Source organism: Pogoniulus pusillus, chromosome 44 (assembly GCF_015220805.1).
Source record: "Pogoniulus pusillus isolate bPogPus1 chromosome 44, bPogPus1.pri, whole genome shotgun sequence".
Taxonomy (NCBI): Eukaryota; Metazoa; Chordata; class Aves; order Piciformes; family Lybiidae; genus Pogoniulus; species Pogoniulus pusillus.
This window is the reverse complement of record NC_087307.1, coordinates 760,874-779,034: the sequence shown is the minus strand read 5'-3', so window position 1 is coordinate 779,034 and position 18,161 is coordinate 760,874. Positions and strand designations below refer to the sequence as shown.

At 63.8% G+C, this 18,161-nt stretch overlaps 2 protein-coding genes across 2 annotated transcripts in view; both read left to right on the top strand.

Annotated features, from left to right (window-relative positions):
* The window catches only part of LOC135192824 (deleted in malignant brain tumors 1 protein-like), a 501,013-nt gene that overhangs the window by 17,263 nt on the left and 465,589 nt on the right, over positions 1-18,161 (top strand). Inside the window, 4 exon segments of the mRNA XM_064176200.1 lie at positions 10,548-10,869; positions 11,354-11,432; positions 11,712-12,059; positions 12,424-12,753. Of these exon segments, the coding sequence (XP_064032270.1) occupies positions 10,548-10,869; positions 11,354-11,432; positions 11,712-12,059; positions 12,424-12,753 (1,079 nt within the window).
* LOC135192819 (uncharacterized serine/threonine-protein kinase SBK3-like) lies at positions 1,449-3,877 on the top strand. The gene is made up of 3 exons (XM_064176196.1): positions 1,449-1,623; positions 2,384-2,586; positions 3,212-3,877. Exons 1-3 carry the CDS (start codon positions 1,449-1,451, stop codon positions 3,875-3,877), a joined length of 1,044 nt encoding a protein of 347 aa, XP_064032266.1.

The window sequence follows — 18,161 nt, the reverse complement described above, 5'->3', positions numbered from 1 at the left end:
GGGAGAGGCTGAGGGCCCTGGGGCTGAGAGTCTGGAGGAGACTGAGAGGACAGGCTCTGGGGGTCAGGATTGGGGAGGTCAGGCTCTGGGGGTCAGGACGGGGGGGCAGGCTCTGGGGGTCAGGATTGGGGGGGGCAGACTCTGGGGGTCAGGGCAGGGGACAGGCTCTGGGGGTCAGGATTGGGGGGGGCAGACTCTGGGGGTCAGGACGGGGGGGCAGGCTCTGGGGGTCAGGGCAGGGGACACGTTCTGGGGGTCAGGATGGGGGGGACAGGCTCTGGGGGTCAGGATGGGGGGGGCAGGCTCTGGGGGTCAGGGGGGGGTCAGGCTCTGCTCACTGCTCCCTGGCACAGCACCAGCAGCAGTGGGTGAAAGCTGCAGCACAGCACAGGAGGTTCCAGCTCAGCACCAGGGGCACTTCTGTGCCGTGAGGGCACCAGAGCCTGGCACAGGCTGCCCAGGGAGCTGTGGAGTCTCCCCGGAGCCTCTCCAGGCCTGCCTGGGTCTGTTCTCTGTGCCCTGTGCCAGGATTGTCCTGCTCCAGCAGGGGCTTGGCCTCCATCATCTCCTTGGGTCCCTTCCAGCCCCTGACATCTGTGAGTTGTGAGCTGGGATGGCTCAGGCTGGGTTGGGCTGGGCTGCACTGGGCTGGGCTATACTGGTTTTGGGTGGGTTGGACTGGTTTGAACTGGGCTGGACTGGGATGCTTCAGGCTGGGTTGGTCTGGACTGATCTGAACTCATTTTGGGTGAGTTGGACTGGGCTGAACTGGGCTGGACTGGGATGCTTCAGGTTGGGTTGGTCTGGGCTAGTCTGAACTGGTCTTGAGTGGATTGGACTGGTCTGAACTGGGCTGGACTGAGATGGTTCAGGCTGGGTTGGTCTGGGCTGTACTGGGCTGGACTATACTGGTCTTGAGTGGGTTGGACTGGTCTGAACTGGGCTGGACTGGGATGCTCCAGGCTGTGTTAGTCTGAACTGGACTATACTGGGCTTTGGGTGGGTTGGACTGGTCTGAACTGGGCTGGACTATATTGGTCTTGGGCGAATTGGACTGGGTTGGTCTGGACTGGACTGGGATGCCTCAGGCTGGGTTAGTCTGGGTTGGACTATACTGGTCTTGGGTGGGTTGGACTGGACTGAACTGGGCTGAACTGGGATGCTGCAGGCTGGGTTGGACTGGACTGAACAGGGGTGGATTATACTGGTCTTGGGCAGGTTGGACTGGTCTGGGCTGGGATGCTTCAGGCTGAGTTAGTCTTGGCTGGACTATGCTGGTCTTGGGTGGGTGGGACTGAACAGGGCTGGACTGGTTTGGGCTGCACCAGGCTGAGCCAGGCTGAACTGATCTGTCCCACTCCACGCTGGGATGCCCCCAATGGGTGCCCTGCAGCCACGAGGCTGGCACTGCTCTGCAACTGGGGGAAGTTGGCAGCAGTGGTGGGCCCATGGAGGGGTCAGATGAGGAGGAGGAGGAGGACAACGAAGAGTTCCTGCAGCGGCTGATGGCCCAGGCCGGGCAGGAGCTGCCGCAGCAGGAGCTGGAGGAGCACTTCGAGGTGCTGCAGGAGCTTGGCAGTGGCACCTACGGGCACGTGGTGCTGACCCAGCCCCGCCACGGGGGTGAGGGGGATGGGGGGGGGGGGCAGGGTGGAGGGGACGTGGGAGTGAGGGTGGGCAGGGGAGTGGAGGTGGGCAAGGCAGAGGGGGTGGGCGGGGGAGTGAGAGTGTGCAGGGGAGAGGGGGTGGGCACTGGAGTGGGGTGGGCAGGTTGGAGGGGATGTGGGAGTAGGGGTGGGCAAGGTAGAGAGGGTGGGCAGGGGAGGGAGAGTGGGAGGGTGGAGGGGGTGGGCAGGGTAGAGAGGGTGGGCAGAGGAGTGGAGGTGGGCAAGGCAGAGGGGGTGGGCAGGGGAGGGGGAGTGGAAAGGAGAAGGGGCATGGACAGGGGAGTGAGGGGGTGCAGGGGAGAGGGGGTGGGCACTGGAGTGGGTTGGGCAGGGTGGAGAGGATGTGGGAGTGGGGGTGGGCAAGGTAGAGGTGGTGGACAGGGGAGGGGGGGGTGGAAAGGAGAAGGGGCATGGGCAAGCAAGAGGGGGTGGGCAGGGGAGTGAGAGTGGGAGGGTGGAGGGGGTGGGCAGGGGAGTGGGGGTGGGCACTGGAGTGAGGGTGTGCAGGGGAGAGGGGGTGGGCATTGGAGTGGGGGTGGGCACTGGAGTGGGGGTGGGCAGGGGAGGGAAGCTGCTGCCCAGGTGGCATCCTCAGCCCCACCGCAGCCTGCCCCTGGCTCTGCCCCAACCACCCTGGAGGTGCCAAGCGGAGCTGAGCAGGGACCCCCCTCGCCCCCTCCTCTCTCCCCTCCCCCGCCCCCCCCGGCCCTGCGCAGGCTCCGCAGTGGTGCTGAAGCTGCTGCTGAAGGAGAGGACCTCGCGGAGTGGGTTCCTGCGCGAGTACTGCGTGGGGAGGTGCCTGGCCGGGCACGGAGCCTGCCTGCCCGCCCTGCCCATCGCCTTCGAGACCAGCACCCACTTCGCCTTCGCCCAGGAGCTGGCACCCGCGGGGGACCTCTGTGCCCTGCTGGACCCAGGGGTGGGTGAGGAACCTCTGTGACCTGCTTGGCTCAGGGGTGGGTGAGGAACCTCTGTGCCCTGCCTGGCTCTGGAGTGGGTGAGGAACCTCTGTGCCCTACTGGACCCAGGGGTGGGTGAGGGATCTCTGTGCCCTGCTGGGCCCAGGGCAGCGGTGCCATAGGTGGCAGCAAAGCCCTTTGCAGCGGTGCCATAGTTTGCAGCAGAGCCCTTTGCAGAGGTGCCATAGTTGGGTGCAGAGCCCTTTGCAGTGCGGTGCCAGGGGGTGGCAGCAGAACCCTTTGCAGAGGTGCCATAGTTGGGTGCAGAGCCCTTTGCAGTGCGGTGCCATGGGGTGGCAGCAGAGCCCTTTGCAGCGGTGCCAGGCGGTGGCAGCAGAGCCCTTTGCAGCGGTGCCATAGATGAGTGCAGATCCCTTTGTAGTGGTGCCATAGGGTGGCAGCAGAGCCCTTTGCAGCGGTGCCAGGGGGTGGCAGCAGAACCCTTTGCAGCAGTGCCAGGCGGTGGCAGCAGAGCCCTTTGCAGAGCAGGAGGTGGCCGCAGGCTGCCGCGGGGCTCAGAGGTGCGGGCAGGGTGCCCGGCAGGCAGCGCCATGCTGCGGGTGACTGTGCCCCCCTTGCCCACAGGAGGGGCTGGCAGAGGAGCTGGTGAAGCGCTGTGCCACGCAGCTGGCAGCGGCTCTGGACTTCATGCACGGGCACGGCCTGGTGCACCGCGACGTCAAGCTGGACAACGTCCTGCTCTTCGACCCCCAGTGCCAGCTGGTGAAGCTGGCAGACTTTGGGCTGACCCGGGTGCAGGGCTCGGCCGTGGGGGCCATGTCTGGCACCCTGCCCTATGCCCCCCCGGAGCTGTGCCAGCTGCAGGGCTCCGAGACTCTGGAGCTGGACTCCAGCCTGGACGTTTGGGCCTTCGCTGTCCTCCTCTTCTGCCTCTGCACAGGCTGCTTCCCCTGGGCGGTGGCTGCCAGCTCTGACCCCCAGTTTGAGGCCTTCAGTGCCTGGCAGGAGGGTGGGGAGGGGCAGGAGGTGCCAGCAGCCTGGCAGAGCTTCAGCTCCGGGGCGCAGGAGATGCTGCGGCGCCTGCTGAAGCTGGACCCCGACCGGCGCAGCCCTGTCATAGAGGTGCACAAGTACCTGGCCCTGCCCTGGGTGGCAGCTCCCAGGGCCACACAGATGCCACCAAGCGGTTCCCAGAACCCCCTTACAGGTGGCACAGGAGGGCAGGGCACTGCTGGTGGGGCAGATGTGGTTCCCATGCCCCCTGCTAGTGCCCTGGCACCATGCTGGTAGCCTGCACCTCCCCTCTGCTCCAGGATGGTGCCACCAGGGCCGCTCCAGGAGGCTTGGGGGTCCCAGTCCCAAACCCTGCAGCTGGAGACCCCAAACCTGCAGATGGAGACCCCAAATGCTGCAGCTGGAGACCCCAAACCCTGCAGATGGAGACCCAAAAGCTGCAGCTGGAGACCCCAAACCCTGCAGATGGAGACCCAAAAGCTGCAGCTGGAGACCCCAAACCCTGCAGATGGAGACCCCAAATGCTGCAGCTGGAGACCCCAAACCCTGCAGATGGAGACCCAAAAGCTGCAGCTGGAGATCCCAAATGCTGGAGCTGGAACCCCCAAATGCAGCAGCTGGAGACCCCAAATGCAGCAGCTGGAGACCCCAAAAGCTGCAGATGGAGACCCCAAAAGCTGCAGATGGAGACCCCAAATGTTGCAGATTGAGACCCCAAAGGCTGAAGCTGGAGCCCCCAAACCCTGCAGCTGGAGACCCCCAAAGCTGCAGACTGAGACCCCAGAAGCTTCAGATGGAGACCCCAAATGCTGCAGATTGAGACCCCAGATGCTGCAGATGGAGACCCCAAACCCTGGAGATGGAGACCCCAAACCCTGCAGCTGGAGACCCCAAATGCTGCAGCTGGAGACCCCAAACCCTGCAGGTGGAGACCCCAAACCCTGCAGCTGGAGCCCCCAACCCTGCCACTGCAGCCCCTCCCGGGCCGCTGCCCCTCGCTGCTGCTGCCAAAGCTCCTCCCAAGCAACCCTTGAGGTGCCCCAAGGAGACCTCCAACGCTGCCTGCCTTGGGCTGGGGCTGGGGCCTGGGGGGGCTCCAGGGGTCACTCCCAGCCCCCTCCCTGCTGCGGTTCCAGGGCCGAGAGAAGCAGGAAGGGAGCAGGGAATGGGCCACGGAACCTGCGAGGGCTGCTGCGGTGCCTGGGTGGAGGCTGAGAGTGCTCAGCAGGGACCCCCCCGGAGCACATCGCCCCTGAGCTCCTTCCTGCTCCCCGGGCACGGGGAGGTGACCTGGGGAAGAGGCTCAGCAGCGCCCGGGGCTGATTGCTGCAATTAGGGGGAGAGGCTGAGGAGCTGGGAGGTGAAGTCCTCAGGGCTTGTAGCTCTACCCCACCCTGGAGCACTGCTTCCAGCTCTGGAGCCCCCAGCACAAGGGCATGGAACTGTTGGAGAGGGTCCAGAGGAGGTCACAGAGAGGACCCAAAGGCTGCAGCAGCTCAGCTGTGGGCATGGAACTGTTGGAGAGGGTCCAGAGGAGGGCACAGAGAGGACTCAAAGGATGCAGCAGCTCTGGATGGGGCCGGGAGGAGCTGCCAGGAGGAGCTGTGAGACTCGAGTTAGAAGCTGGCAAAGCTGTGGGCAGCAGTGGGCAGGGTGGGTGGCACCAGGAGGAGCTGAATGTGCCTGGGGAGGGTTCAGCTGGGAGGCAGCATCCTGGAGCCATCCTGCACCCCCCTGAGCATCCCAGAGCAGGCACAGCCTCTGGAGCCTCCAGCTGGGACCTCTCCCCCAGACCTGCCCAGCCCTGCCTGGGCACCCTCAGCAGCTTCCCCTCTTGCCCCCCCAGCCCTGGCACAGGGGAGGGGGAGGGGAGAAGGTGGTTGAGATGCTGAAGCTTAATAAACCTCTTCTGCTGTGCCCTGTCTGGGGGGTCCTGGCAGGAGCCCTCCGAGCCCTGCTGCAGCCTTCAGCCTGCTCCTGCTGCTGCCCAGGCGCAGAGGCAGGACCTGAGCCGCAGCCCTGCGGGGGAGGCTGAGCCTGGCCAGGAGGAGTGGTCAGAGGCTGGCACAGGCTGCCCAGGCAGGTGGTGCAGTGCCCATCCCTGGTCAGAGACTGGCACAGGCTGCCCAGGCAGGTGGTGCAGTGCCCATCCCTGGTCAGAGACTGGCACAGACTGCCCAGGCAGGTAGTGCAATGCCCATCCCTGGTCAGAGGGTGGCACAGGCTGCCCAGGCAGGTGGTGCAGTGCCCATCCCTGGTCAGAGACTGGCACAGGCTGCCCAGGCAGGTGGTGCAGTGCCCATCCCTGGTCAGAGACTGGCACAGACTGCCCAGGCAGGTAGTGCAATGCCCATCCCTGGTCAGAGGGTGGCACAGGCTGCCCAGGCAGGTGGTGCAGTGCCCATCCCTGGTCAGAGACTGGCACAGGCTGCCCAGGCAGGATGGGGCACTTGGTGCCAGGGTCTGGTAGGTTGGGTAGGGCTGGGAGCCACACCACTGCTGGCGCTGGCCAGGCTGCTGCTGGTGCCCTTCTTGCCCACCTGGGCACTCCCTGGCATATCTCACACCACTGCTGACCCAGGCCAGGCTGCTGCTGGTGCCCTTCTTGCCCACCTGGGCACTCCCTGGCACATCTCACACCACTGCTGACCAAAGCCAGGCTGCTGTTGGTGCCCTTCTTACCCACCTGGGCACTCCCTGGCACATCTCACACCACTGCTGACCCAGGCCAGGCTGTTGCTGGTGCCCTTCTTACCCACCTGGGCACTCCCTGGCACATCTCACACCACTGCTGACCCAGGCCAGGCTGCTGCTGGTGCCCTTCTTGCCCACCTGGGCACTCCCTGGCTCAGGATCTGCTTCCCCTTGCCCCTGTCTGCACTTCCTGAGCTCCTCTGCCCAGCTCTGGCTGGCAGCACAGCCTGGGGGGTGCCAGGCACTGCTCCCACTGCCAGCTGGCTCCCACCCTGCCCCTGCCCCCAGGCTGCTGGAAGCTCTGGAGAACATCAGCCTGGCACCAGCCCCAGGCAGAGGGCAACAGCCCCCAGGGCAGGTCAGGGGGGAGGAGGAGGCAGGAGGGAGGGTACAGGAGCTGCCCTGCCCATGCCCGCAGCACCCAGCACAGCCTGCAGCTCCCCCGGGGTGCCCTCCCCTGCCGGCATGGCCGCGGGGGGCTGGAGGGGTCAAGGCCTGACCCTGCAGAGCCTCCTGGCTGCTGGGCTCCTGCTCTGCCAGCTGTGCCTGGGTGGTGAGTGGCAGTGCCAGGGGCGAGCGGCAGCCCGGGGGCAGCAGAGGGGTGGGGGGAGGGCTGGGCTGGCACACAACTGGCACTCAGCTGGGATGGGCTGGGTTGGGCTGGCACTGGGCTGGACTGGGCTGGCACTCAGCTGGGCTGGGCTGGCATTCGGGCTGGGCTGAGCTGGCACCCAGCTGGGTTGGGCTGGGTTGGGCTGGCACTGGGCTGGGCTGGGCTGGACTAGACTAGGCTGGCACTCAGGTGGGCTGGACTGGCACCCAGGTGGGCAGAGATGGGATGGGCTGGCAAACAGTTGGGCTGGCACTCAGCTGGGCTGGGCTAGCACTCAGCTGGGTTGGGCTGGGCTGGCACTCGGCTGGGCTGGCACTCAGCTGGTCTAGGCTGGGCTGGCACTCAGCTGGGCTAGGCTGGGCTGGCACTCAGTTGGGCTGGTACTCAGCTGGGCTGGGCTGGGCTGGTACTCAGGTGGGCTGGCACTCAGCTGGGCTGGACTGCAACTCAGCTGGGCTGGGCTGGCAAACAGACTGGCACTCAGCTGGGCTGGGCTGGCACTCGGCTGGGCTGGCACTCAGCTGGGCTGGCACTCAGCTGGGCTGGGCTGGCAAAGCTGCCTTGGGCCCAGCAGGCTCGGGCAGGGAGGCAGAGGAGGCAGTGGGAGGCAGAGCTCATTAGCAGGGCAATGAAAGAGGCCTGCAGGCTGCTGCCTGTGCCCAGAGCTGCTTGGGCACCGCTTGGAGCTTGCCCAAGCAGGCAGAGCCCAGCCCAGGAGCTGCTGGTTTGGATTGCCCAACCCTGCAGGGGCAGGCAGGTCACTGCCAGAGGGTACAAAGTCCTCTTCTGCCTGGCACAAACAGGAGCTCTGTGCCCTGCCAGCAGCAAAGCCTCCAGGGGGAGGTGACCCCAAAAGTGCTCCTCAGGATCTGTTTCTGGAACCATCTCTGCTCTGCTCTGATGGAACCATCTCTGCCCTGATGGAACCATCTCTGCCCTGATGGAACCATCTCTGCTCTGCTGGAACCATCTCTGCCCTGATGGAACCATCTCTGCTCTGCCCTGATGGAACCATCTCTGCTCTGCTCTGATGGAACCATCTCTGCCCTGCTCTGCTGGAACCATCTCTGCCCTGATGGAACCATCTCTGCTCTGCTCTGCTGGAACCATCTCTGCTCTGCTGGAACCATCTCTGCTCTGCTGGAACCATCTCTGCTCTGCCCTGATGGAACCATCTCTGCTCTGCTCTGCTGGAACCATCTCTGCTCTGCTGGAACCATCTCTGCTCTGCCCTGATGGAACCATCTCTGATCTGATGGAACCATCTCTGCCCTGCTCTGATGGAACCATCTCTGCCCTGCTCTGATGGAACCATCTCTGCTCTGATGGAACCATCTCTGCTCTGCCCTGATGGAACCATCTCTGCTCTGCTCTGATGGAACCATCTCTGCTCTGATGGAACCATCTCTGCCCTGCTCTGATGGAACCATCTCTGCTCTGATGGAACCATCTCTGCTCTGCTCTGATGGAACCATCTCTGCTCTGCTGGAACCATCTCTGCCCTGCTCTGATGGAACCATCTCTGCTCTGATGGAACCATCTCTGCTCTGCTCTGATGGAACCATCTCTGCTCTGCCCTGATGGAACCATCTCTGCTCTGCTCTGCTAGAACCATCTCTGCTCTGCTGGAACCATCTCTGCTCTGATGGAACCATCTCTGCTCTGCTCTGATGGAACCATCTCTGCTCTGATGGAACCATCTCTGCCCTGCTCTGATGGAACCATCTCTGCTCTGATGGAACCATCTCTGCTCTGCTCTGCTGGAACCATCTCTGCTCTGCTGGAACCATCTCTGCCCTGCTCTGATGGAACCATCTCTGCTCTGATGGAACCATCTCTGCTCTGATGGAACCATCTCTGCCCTGCTCTGATGGAACCATCTCTGCTCTGATGGAACCATCTCTGCTCTGCTCTGATGGAACCATCTCTGCTCTGCCCTGATGGAACCATCTCTGCTCTGCTCTGCTGGAACCATCTCTGCTCTGCTGGAACCATCTCTGCTCTGATGGAACCATCTCTGCTCTGCTCTGATGGAACCATCTCTGCTCTGCTCTGATGGAACCATCTCTGCCCTGCTCTGATGGAACCATCTCTGCTCTGCTCTGCTGGAACCATCTCTGCCCTGATGGAACCATCTCTGCTCTGCCCTGATGGAACCATCTCTGCTCTGCTGGAACCATCTCTGCTCTGATGGAACCATCTCTGCTCTGCTCTGATGGAACCATCTCTGCTCTGCTGGAACCATCTCTGCTCTGATGGAACCATCTCTGCTCTGCTCTGATGGAACCATCTCTGCTCTGCCCTGATGGAACCATCTCTGCTCTGCTCTGCTGGAACCATCTCTGCTCTGCTGGAACCATCTCTGCTCTGATGGAACCATCTCTGCTCTGCTCTGATGGAACCATCTCTGCTCTGCTCTGCTGGAACCATCTCTGCCCTGATGGAACCATCTCTGCTCTGCCCTGATGGAACCATCTCTGCTCTGCTCTGATGGAACCATCTCTGCTCTGCCCTGATGGAACCATCTCTGCTCTGCCCTGGTGGAACCATCTCTGCTCTGATGGAACCATCTCTGCTCTGCCCTGATGGAGCCAGGAGGTCTCCCCTCACCTCTTCTTCTCCAGTCTAACCAACCCCAGCTCCCTCAACTTCTCCTCCCCAGCTCTGTTCTCCAGACTCTTCCCCAACTTGGTTTTGTGGTCAAGGGATGAGGTCAGGATATGGTTTTGTGGTCAGTGAATGGGTTTGTGTTCAAAGCATGAGGTCAAGGGATGGGTTTGAGGTCAGGGATAGGTTTGAGTTCAGTGATAGGTTTGAGGTCAAGGAATGGTTTTGTGGTCAAGGGGTTAGATCAAGGAGTGGTTTTGTGGTCAAGGGTTGAGATCAAGGCAAGGGATCAGGGCAAGAGATGGGTTTGAGGTCAGAGGGGTGGGTTTGAGATCAGGGATGGGTTTGAGGTCAGGAATGGGTTTGAGGTCAGGAATGGGTTTGAGGTCAGGGATGGGTTTGAGGTCAGGAATGGGTTTGAGATCAGGGATGGGTTTGTGGTCAGGGATGGGTTTGAGGTCAGGGATGGGTTTGTTGTCAGGGATGGGTTTGTGGTCAGGGATGGGTTTGAGGTCAGGGATGGGTTTGTGGTCAGGGATGGGTTTGAGGTCAGGGATGGGTTTGAGGTCAGGGATAGGTTTGAGGTCAGAGGAATGGGTTTGAGATCAGGGATGGGTTTGAGGTCAAGGATGGGTTAGAGGTCAGGGATAAGTTTGAGGTCAGGGATGGGTTTGAGGCCAAGGCCAAGCAGGAGGCATCTGAAGTTCCTTCAGGCAGAATTTGCTTTCAGAAGATGCTTTTGCAGAGCATTTTCTGTCCTGGCCTTGGCATACTTTGGGGGGAAACTGCCCTGGAGCCAAAGGAGCCTCACTGGGAGCTTGCTGGGGTTGGCAATGCCCTTTGAGCTCACCCACCCCTGCCCGGGCAGACACCTCCACAGCCTTCCCCTCCCCCAGCCCTGCTCGTAGAAGGAGTCTAGCAGGAAATCAGAGCAGAAGTGAAGGCCGAGGGCAGGTTTTCACAGTGCCCTCCTTGCCCTCTCTCCCTGTGCCCAGCCGGCTCCCTGCAGCAGCCCAGCAGCGCCCCCAGCAGCGCGGCAGAGCTCCGCCTGGCCGACGGTCCGGGGCGCTGCGCCGGCAGGGTGGAGGTGCTGCACGACCAGCGGTGGGGAACCATCTGCGACGATGATTGGAGCTTCCCCGAGGCCGCCGTGGTCTGCAGGCAGCTGGGCTGTGGCGCTGCTCTCTCGGCCCACGGAGGGGCTCACTTTGGCCCGGGCTCAGGCCCCATCTGGCTGGACAACGTCGAGTGCAGCGGGAGCGAAGCTGCCCTGTCCCAGTGCCCGGCCAGGCCCTGGGGGGACAACAACTGCGGGCACGGAGAAGATGCCAGCGTGGTGTGCACAGGTAAGCTGGCACTGCTGGGGGAGGAGGAGGGGAGAGAGAAGGAGAAAGAGAAAGAAGGAAAGGGAGAGGAAGGGGAGGGAGAAGGAAGGGGAGAAGGAAAAGGATAAAGAGAAGGAGAAGGAGGAGAAAGAAAGAGAAAGAGAAAGAGAAAGAGAAAGAGAAAGAGAAAGAGAAAGAGAAAGAGAAAGAGAAAGAGAAAGAGAAAGAGAAAGAGAGAAAGAAGGGAAGGGAGAGGAAGGGGAAGGAGAAGGAAGGGGAGAAGGGAAAGGATAAAGAGAAGGAGAAGGAGGAGAAAGAAGAGGAAGAGGAAGAGGAGAAGGAAGAGGAGAAAAGAAAGAGGAGGAGATATAGCAGGAGAAATAGGAAAAAAAAGGAGAAGGAGGAGGAAGGGGAGAAGGAGAAGGAGGAGGAGAAGGAGGAGGAGGTTCCCCTTGGAGGAGACTTCCTCTGACTCCCCCTTGCAGTATCTCTCTTCTGACCCCCACTTTGCAGTGTCCCTCCTCTGACTACTCCTTGCAGTATCCCTGCCAGGACTCCCCCTTGCAGTACCCTTCCAGGACTCCCCCTTGCAGTATCCCTGCCAGGACTCCCCCTTGCAGTGTCCCTGCCAGGACTCCCCCTTGCAGTATCCCTTCCAGGACTCCCCCTTGCACTATCCCTGCCAGGACTCCCCCTTGCAATATCCCTGCCAGGACTCCTCCTTGCAGTACCCTTCCAGGACTCCCCTTGCAGTATCCCTGACAGGACTCCCCCTTGCAGTATCCCTGCCAGGACTCCCCTTGCACTATCCCTGCCAGGACTCCCCTTGCCGTACCCCTGCCCTGACTCCCCCTTCCCTCTCCCCTGGCAGAGGGCACTCCTGCGGGCACCGCTGCCAGCGCCCCTGGGCTGCAGCTGCGGCTGGAGGGGGGCCGTGGGCGCTGCGCTGGGCGCTTGGAGGTGCTGCGGTACCAGCAGTGGGGCACAGTCTGCGACCCGGGCTGGAGCCTGGCAGAGGCGGCGGTGGTCTGCAGGCAGCTGGGCTGTGGCACCGCCCTGGCAGCCTCGGGCACGGCTGCCCACGGGCAGGGCTCAGGTCGCATCTGGTTGGACGACGTCAACTGCACAGGGACGGAGCAGAGCCTGGCACAGTGCCAGAGCAGGACCTGGAGAGCCTCCAGCTGCGGGCACCGGGAGGATGTTTGGGTGGAGTGCTCAGGTTGGCATCTGGGCAGGGATGGGCAGGAGGGTGCCCACAGGGCTGGGTGTGTGCCAGGGGTCAGGAGGTGGTGGTGGCTCAGGGGCTGAAGGGTGCCCTGGGTGGTGCCCCCAGGGCTGGGTGAGTGCCAGGGGGACGTGAGGGGGTGGTGGCAGTGGTGGCACAGGGGCAGGGTTGGCACCGAGGGCTGCACTTAGTGGCCTCAAAGGTCTCATCCACCTCTGAGGGGTGCCCTCCCGTGGGCACTGCTGACCCCCGACCCCTCTGGGTACCCCTTGGAGGAGTCTTCCTCTGGGTGCCCCTTGGGAGGATGCTTCGGGTGGGCACCAAGCCTGAAGGTGCCCCTCTGTGTGTCCCTCCCCAGCCACGGGCGCCTCCGGGCACCACTCCTTGCGCCTTGCTAACGGCTCCAACAGCTGCGTGGGCAGGGTCGAGGTCCTCCACGCCCAGCAGTGGGGCACAGTCTGCGACGACAACTGGGACCTGCAGGATGCCAGCGTCGTGTGCCGGCAGCTGGGCTGTGGCACCGCCCTGGCAGCGCCAGGCTCGGCTCGCTTCGGGCACGGCCCCGACCCCGTCTGGCTCGACGACGTTCACTGCCTTGGCACCGAGAGTGCCCTCAGCCAGTGCCAGCTGCGGGAGTGGGGGGAGCACAACTGCGGCCACGAGGAGGATGCTGGAGCCATCTGCTCGGGTAGGGGGGGGGAGGGGAGGGAGAGGGATTTGGGCAGGGCAGGGAGGGGAGGAGGGGCTGGGAGGGGAGCAGGGGCTGGGGGGAAGGGGGGAAAAGAGGGTCTGGGGGTCAGGAGTGGGGGCAGAGGGTCTGGGGTGAAGGGGAGGCTGTGTTTGGGTGTTGGCAGGGAGGGGAGAGGGTCACAGGGGTGAGGAGGGGGGCACAGGGTCTGGGGTGAAGGGGAGACAGGGTTTGGGTGTTAGGAGGGAGGGGAGGGGGTCTGGGGGACAGGAGGGGGGGACAGGGTCTGGGGTGGGTCAGGAGGGGGGGGCACAGGGTCTGGGGTGGGTCAGGAGGGGGGCACAGGGTCTGGGGTGAGGTGTTTGGGTGTTGGGAGGGAGGGGAGAGGGTCTGGGGGTGAGGAAGAGGGAGAGGGTTTGGGGGTTGGGAAGGAGGGGCAGAGGGTCTAGGGGGCAGGGGGGGACAGGGGATGATGGGTGGGGGGGTGGAGAGAGGGTCTGGGGTGGGTCAGGAGGCAGGGCAGAGGGTCTGGGGTGAAGGGGAGGCAGTGTTGGGGTGTTGGGAGGGAGGAGAGAGGGTCTGGGGGTCAGGAGGGGGGACACAGGGTCTGGTGGGAAATGTTTGGGTGTTGGGAGGGAGGGGAGAGGGTCTGGGGGTGAGGAAGAGGGGGAGAGGGTTTGGGGGTCAGGAAGGAGGGCAGAGGATCTAGGGGGGATGGGGGGACAGGGGCTGATGGTTAGGAGGGGTGGAGACAGGGTCTGGGCCTTAGGGAGGGGGCAACAGAGTTTGAGGGTGAGGAAAGGGGAGAGGGTCTGGGTGTTGTGGGGCAGGGTCTGGGGGTTAGGAGGAGGGGCACAGGGTCTGGGGTGGGTCAGGAGGGGGGGCACAGGGTCTGGGGTGGGTCAGGAGGGGGGGCACAGGGTCTGGGGTGAAGTGTTTGGGTGTTGCGAGGGAGGGGAGAGGGTTTGGGGGTCAGGAGGGGGAGGAGAGGGTTGGGGGGTCAGGGGGGGACTGCACAGGGCACAGCTGGGGGGGGAGGAGGGAGAGGAGGGAGAGGGGATTTGAGCAGTGCTGAGGGGTGGGGGGCAGGGGTTAGGGGGAAGCAGGGGAGAGGGTCGGGGGGTTGGGGGGGGAGAGGAACTGGGGGTCAGAAGGGAGTGGGACAGGGCCTGGAGGTCAGGGAGAGGGGGAGAGGGTCTGGGAGACAAGAATGGGGGGAGGGGTCTGGGGGTGCAGGAGGGGGGGACATTGTCTGGGGGTCAGGAGTTGGGGGAGAGGGTCTGGGAGCCAGGGGGGAAGTGGGAACAGGAGGGAGGGGCAAAGTTTGGGGGTCGAGGGGGCAGAGTCTGGGGGTTAGGAAGGGGGAGAGGGTCTGGGAGCCAGGGGGGAAGTGGGAACAGGAGGGAGGGGCAAAGTTTGGGGGTCGAGGGGGCAGAGTCTGGGGGTCAGGAAGGGGGAGAGGGTCTGGGGGTGAGGAGCAGGGGAGAGGGTCTGGGGGTCAGGGAAGGGGGGGACAAGAACTGAGGGTAAGGGGGGGGGAGAGAGTCCAGGGGTTGGGGGGAGGACAGCAGAGTCTTCCTCGTCCCCCTCTCCTCTTCCTCCTCCCTTCTCATGCTCTTCCTCCTCCCCTCGTGCTCTTCCTCCTCCCTTCTCGTGCTCTTCCTCCTCTCTTCTTGTTCTCTTCTCTCTCCCCTTCTGGTGCTCTTCCTCTTCCCCCCTTTCTGCTCTTCCTCCTCCCCTTTTGTACTCTTTCTCCTCCCTTCTGGTGCTCTTCCTCTTCCCCTTCTCGTCCTCTTCCTCCTCCCTTCTCATGCTCTTCCTCCTCTCTTCTTGTTCTCTTCTCCTTCCCCTTCTGCTCTTCCTCTTCCCCTTCTCATCTTCTTCTTCCTCCCCTTGTCCTCCTCTTCCTCCCCTCCTCCTCCTCCTCCTCCTTCCCTCCTCCTCCTCCCACTCTCCTCCTCCTCCTTCCCTCCTCCTCCTCCCTCTCTCCTCCTCCTCCTCCTCCCCTTCCTCCTCCTCCTTCTCCTCTTCCTCCCCGCTCTGCTGTGCCAGGCCCGGACCCTCTGCAGCTGCGGCTCCGGGGGGGCCTGCACAGCTGCTCGGGGCGGGTGGAGGTGCTGCAGGCTGGCAGCTGGCATGGGCTGTGTGGCACTGCCTGGAGCCTGCTGGAGGCTGAGGTGGTCTGCAGGCAGCTGGGCTGTGGCCCTGCCCAGGCCGCCCCAGTCCATGCCCAGCGGAGCCCTGGGCACAGCCAGGACCTGCTGCAGGCCTTCAGCTGCCAAGGCACTGAGATGTTCCTCCTGGAGTGCCAGCAGAGGGACCTGGGCACAGGGCACTGCAGCCTGGCAGCAGCCGTGGTGTGCCTGGCACAGGAAGGTAGGCACTGGGTGGGGGTCCAATGGGAGCATTGGCACCTGTGGTATGTGCACTGGCACCTCTGCTGCCTGCAGTGGCATCTGTGCTGGGTGCACTGGCACCTCTGCTGCCTGCACTGGGATCAGTGCCCAGCAGTGAGCAGGCTTCATGCCCATCACTTAGCACCCTCCAATGCCCACCCCTGAGCACTCTCCAATGCCCAGCACTGAGCACCCTCCAATGCCCACCCCTGAGCACTCTCCAATGCCCACCCCTGAACAGGCTCCATGCCAGGCCACCTCCCCAACCTCCTTTGCCCTTCTCTCTCCCTGCAGACTCGGCAGAGGCCCCCTGGGTGCTGGCAGCTCTGCTGGGCCTGGGGGCAGCTCTCTGCGGGACCCTCCTGGGCCTCTGCCTGTGGCTGAGCTGCAGGAGGCAGCCTGCAGGAGGCTCAGGTAAGGGCAGTTGGCAGCTTGGCCTGCGGGGGGCGCTGTGAGGCAGCGCTGGGCTCAGGGCCTGGCACTCAGCAGCACTCTTTGCCTTGGCAGAGAAGCCTCTGCTGAAGAAGGGCAGAGGAGAGGAAGACCTCAGCTGAGCTCCAGCTGCTGGAAGGTGAAGCTGCACCAGGACCCTGCCAGAAGAGCTCCTCTGGTGCTGCCAGAGCTGCCAGCTGGGATGGGCAGCAACCTGGAGCCTCCCTGGCAGACTTCTTCCCTCTGTGTCCCCCACTCAGCCCCCAGCTGTCTGCTGCCATCAGGCTGGCAGAGACCTCCAAGCTCATTCATGTCAACCTCTGCCCCAGCCCTGCCCAACCAACCAGACCCTGGCACCAAGTGCCCCAGCCAGGCTTGGCTCCAACCCCTCCAGCCATGGGCACTGCACCACCTCCCTGGGCAGCCCATTCCAGTGCCAATCACTCTCTCTGCCAACAACTTCCTCCTAACCTCCAGCCTGAGCCTGCCCTGGCACAGCTCCAGGCTGTGTCCCCTGCTTCTGGCCCTGCCTGCCTGGCAGCAGAGCCCAACCCCATCTGGGCACAGCCTCCCTGCAGGCAGCTGCAGGCAGCAATCTGCTCTGCCCTCAGCCTGCTCTGGGCCAGGCTGCACCCCCCCAGCTCCCTCAGCCTCTCCTCACAGGGCTGTGCCCCAGGCCCCTCCCCAGCCTTGCTGCCCTGCTCTGGGCACCTTCCAGCACCTCAGCATCTCTCTGGGACTGAGGAGCCCAGAACTGGGCACAGCACTGCAGGGGTGGCCTGAACAGTGCTGAGCACAGGGGTACAAGAACCTCCCTGCTCCTGCTGCCCACACTGCTCCTGAGCCAGCCCAGGATGCCATTGGCTCTGCTGCCCACCTGGGCACTGCTGCCTCCTCTGCAGCTGCTCTCTGCCAGCACCCCCAGGGCCCTCTCTGCCTGCCTGCTCTCAGCCACTCTGGCCCCAGCCTGGAGCTGCTTGGGGTTGCTGTGGCCAAAGTGCAGACTCTGCCCTTGGCCTGGTTCAGTCTCCTGCCCTTGGCCTCTGCCCACCCATGCAGCCTGGCCAGGGCCCTCTGCAGGGCTCTGCTGCCCCCCAGCAGCTCCACACTGCTCCTAGCTTGGTGCCAGCTGCAAGCTCCCTGCTGCTGGACTCAGTGCCCTGCTGCAGAGCATCAATAAACAGTGGGAAAGCCTCAGGGTGGTGCCCAGGGGTTGATGTCTCCTGCCCATGGGGAGTGGGAAGAGCCAGTGGGATGCTGGCACCAAAGGCTGTGCCCTTCCAATGCCACTTTCTGCCCAAGGGATGGGAAAAGCCAATGGAGAGACCTGGGGAGGAAAAAGAGCAGACCTGGGGGGACCTGGGGAGGTGGAAGAGTAGACCTGGGGGGGGCTTGGAGAGGTAGGAAAGCAGCAGAGCTGGAGTGAGGTAGAAGAGCAGAGCTGGAGTGAGGAAGAGCAGAGCTGGGGAGGGGACTGGGAGGTTCTGCTCTGCCCTCGTGAGAGCTCCTCCTGGGCTCCACCTGCGGCTTTGGGCTCTGCCCTCTGAGACTTGCTCCTGGGCTCTGCCTGCAGCTTTGGGCTCCACCTGCAGCTCTGGGCTCCACCTGCAGCTTTGGGCTCTGCCTGTGGCTCTGGGCTCTGGGCTCTGCCTGTGGCTCTGGGCTCCGCTTGTGGCTCTGGGCTCTGCCTGTGGCTCTGGGCTCTGGGCTCTGCCTGTGGCTTTGGGCTCTGCCTGTGGCTCTGGGCTCTGGGCTCTGCCTGTGGCTCTGGGCTCTGCCTGCGGCTTTGGGCTCTGTCTGTGGCTCTGGGCTCTGCCTGTGGCTCTGGGCTCTGCCTGTGGCTCTGGGCTCCACCTGCGGCTCTGGGCTCTGCCTGCAGCTTTGGGCTCCGCCTGCGGCTCTGGGCTCCGCCTGCGGCTCTGGGCTCCACCTGCAGCTTTGGGCTCTGCCTGTGGCTCTGGGCTCCACCTGCGGCTCTGGGCTCTGTCTGTGGCTTTGGGCTCCACCTGCGGCTCTGGGCTCCGCCTGCAGCTCTGGGCTCTGTCTGTGGCTTTGGGCTCCACCTGCGGCTCTGGGCTCTGTCTGTGGCTTTGGGCTCCACCTGCGGCTCTGGGCTCCGCCTGCAGCTCTGGGCTCTGTCTGCGGCTCTGGGCTCCACCTGCGGCTCTGGGCTCTGCCTGTGGCTTTGGGCTCTGCCTGTGGCTCTGGGCTCTGCCTGTGGCTTTGGGCTCTGCCTGTGGCTCTGGGCTCCACCTGCGGCTCTGGGCTCCGCCTGCAGCTCTGGGCTCCACCTGCGGCTCTGGGCTCTGCCTGTGGCTTTGGGCTCCACCTGCGGCTCTGGGCTCTGTCTGTGGCTTTGGGCTCCACCTGCGGCTCTGGGCTCCGCCTGCAGCTCTGGGCTCCACCTGCGGCTCTGGGCTCTGTCTGTGGCTTTGGGCTCTGTCTGTGGCTCTGGGCTCTGCCTATGGCTCTGGGCTCCACCTGCGGCTCTGGGCTCTGCCTGTGGCTTTGGGCTCCACCTGCAGCTCTGGGCTCCACCTGCGGCTCTGGGCTCTGTCTGTGGCTTTGGGCTCTGTCTGT

Excerpts from the sequence above, each read along its gene's own strand:
- LOC135192819 (XM_064176196.1), top strand. The coding sequence starts at position 1,449 with ATGGAGGGGTCAGATGAGGAGGAGGAGGAGGACAACGAAGAGTTCCTG. Across the intron at positions 1,624-2,383 it reads GACCCAGCCCCGCCACGGGG|GCTCCGCAGTGGTGCTGAAG; the intron begins GTGAGGGGGATG and ends GGCCCTGCGCAG. Across the intron at positions 2,587-3,211 it reads GTGCCCTGCTGGACCCAGGG|GAGGGGCTGGCAGAGGAGCT; the intron begins GTGGGTGAGGAA and ends CCTTGCCCACAG.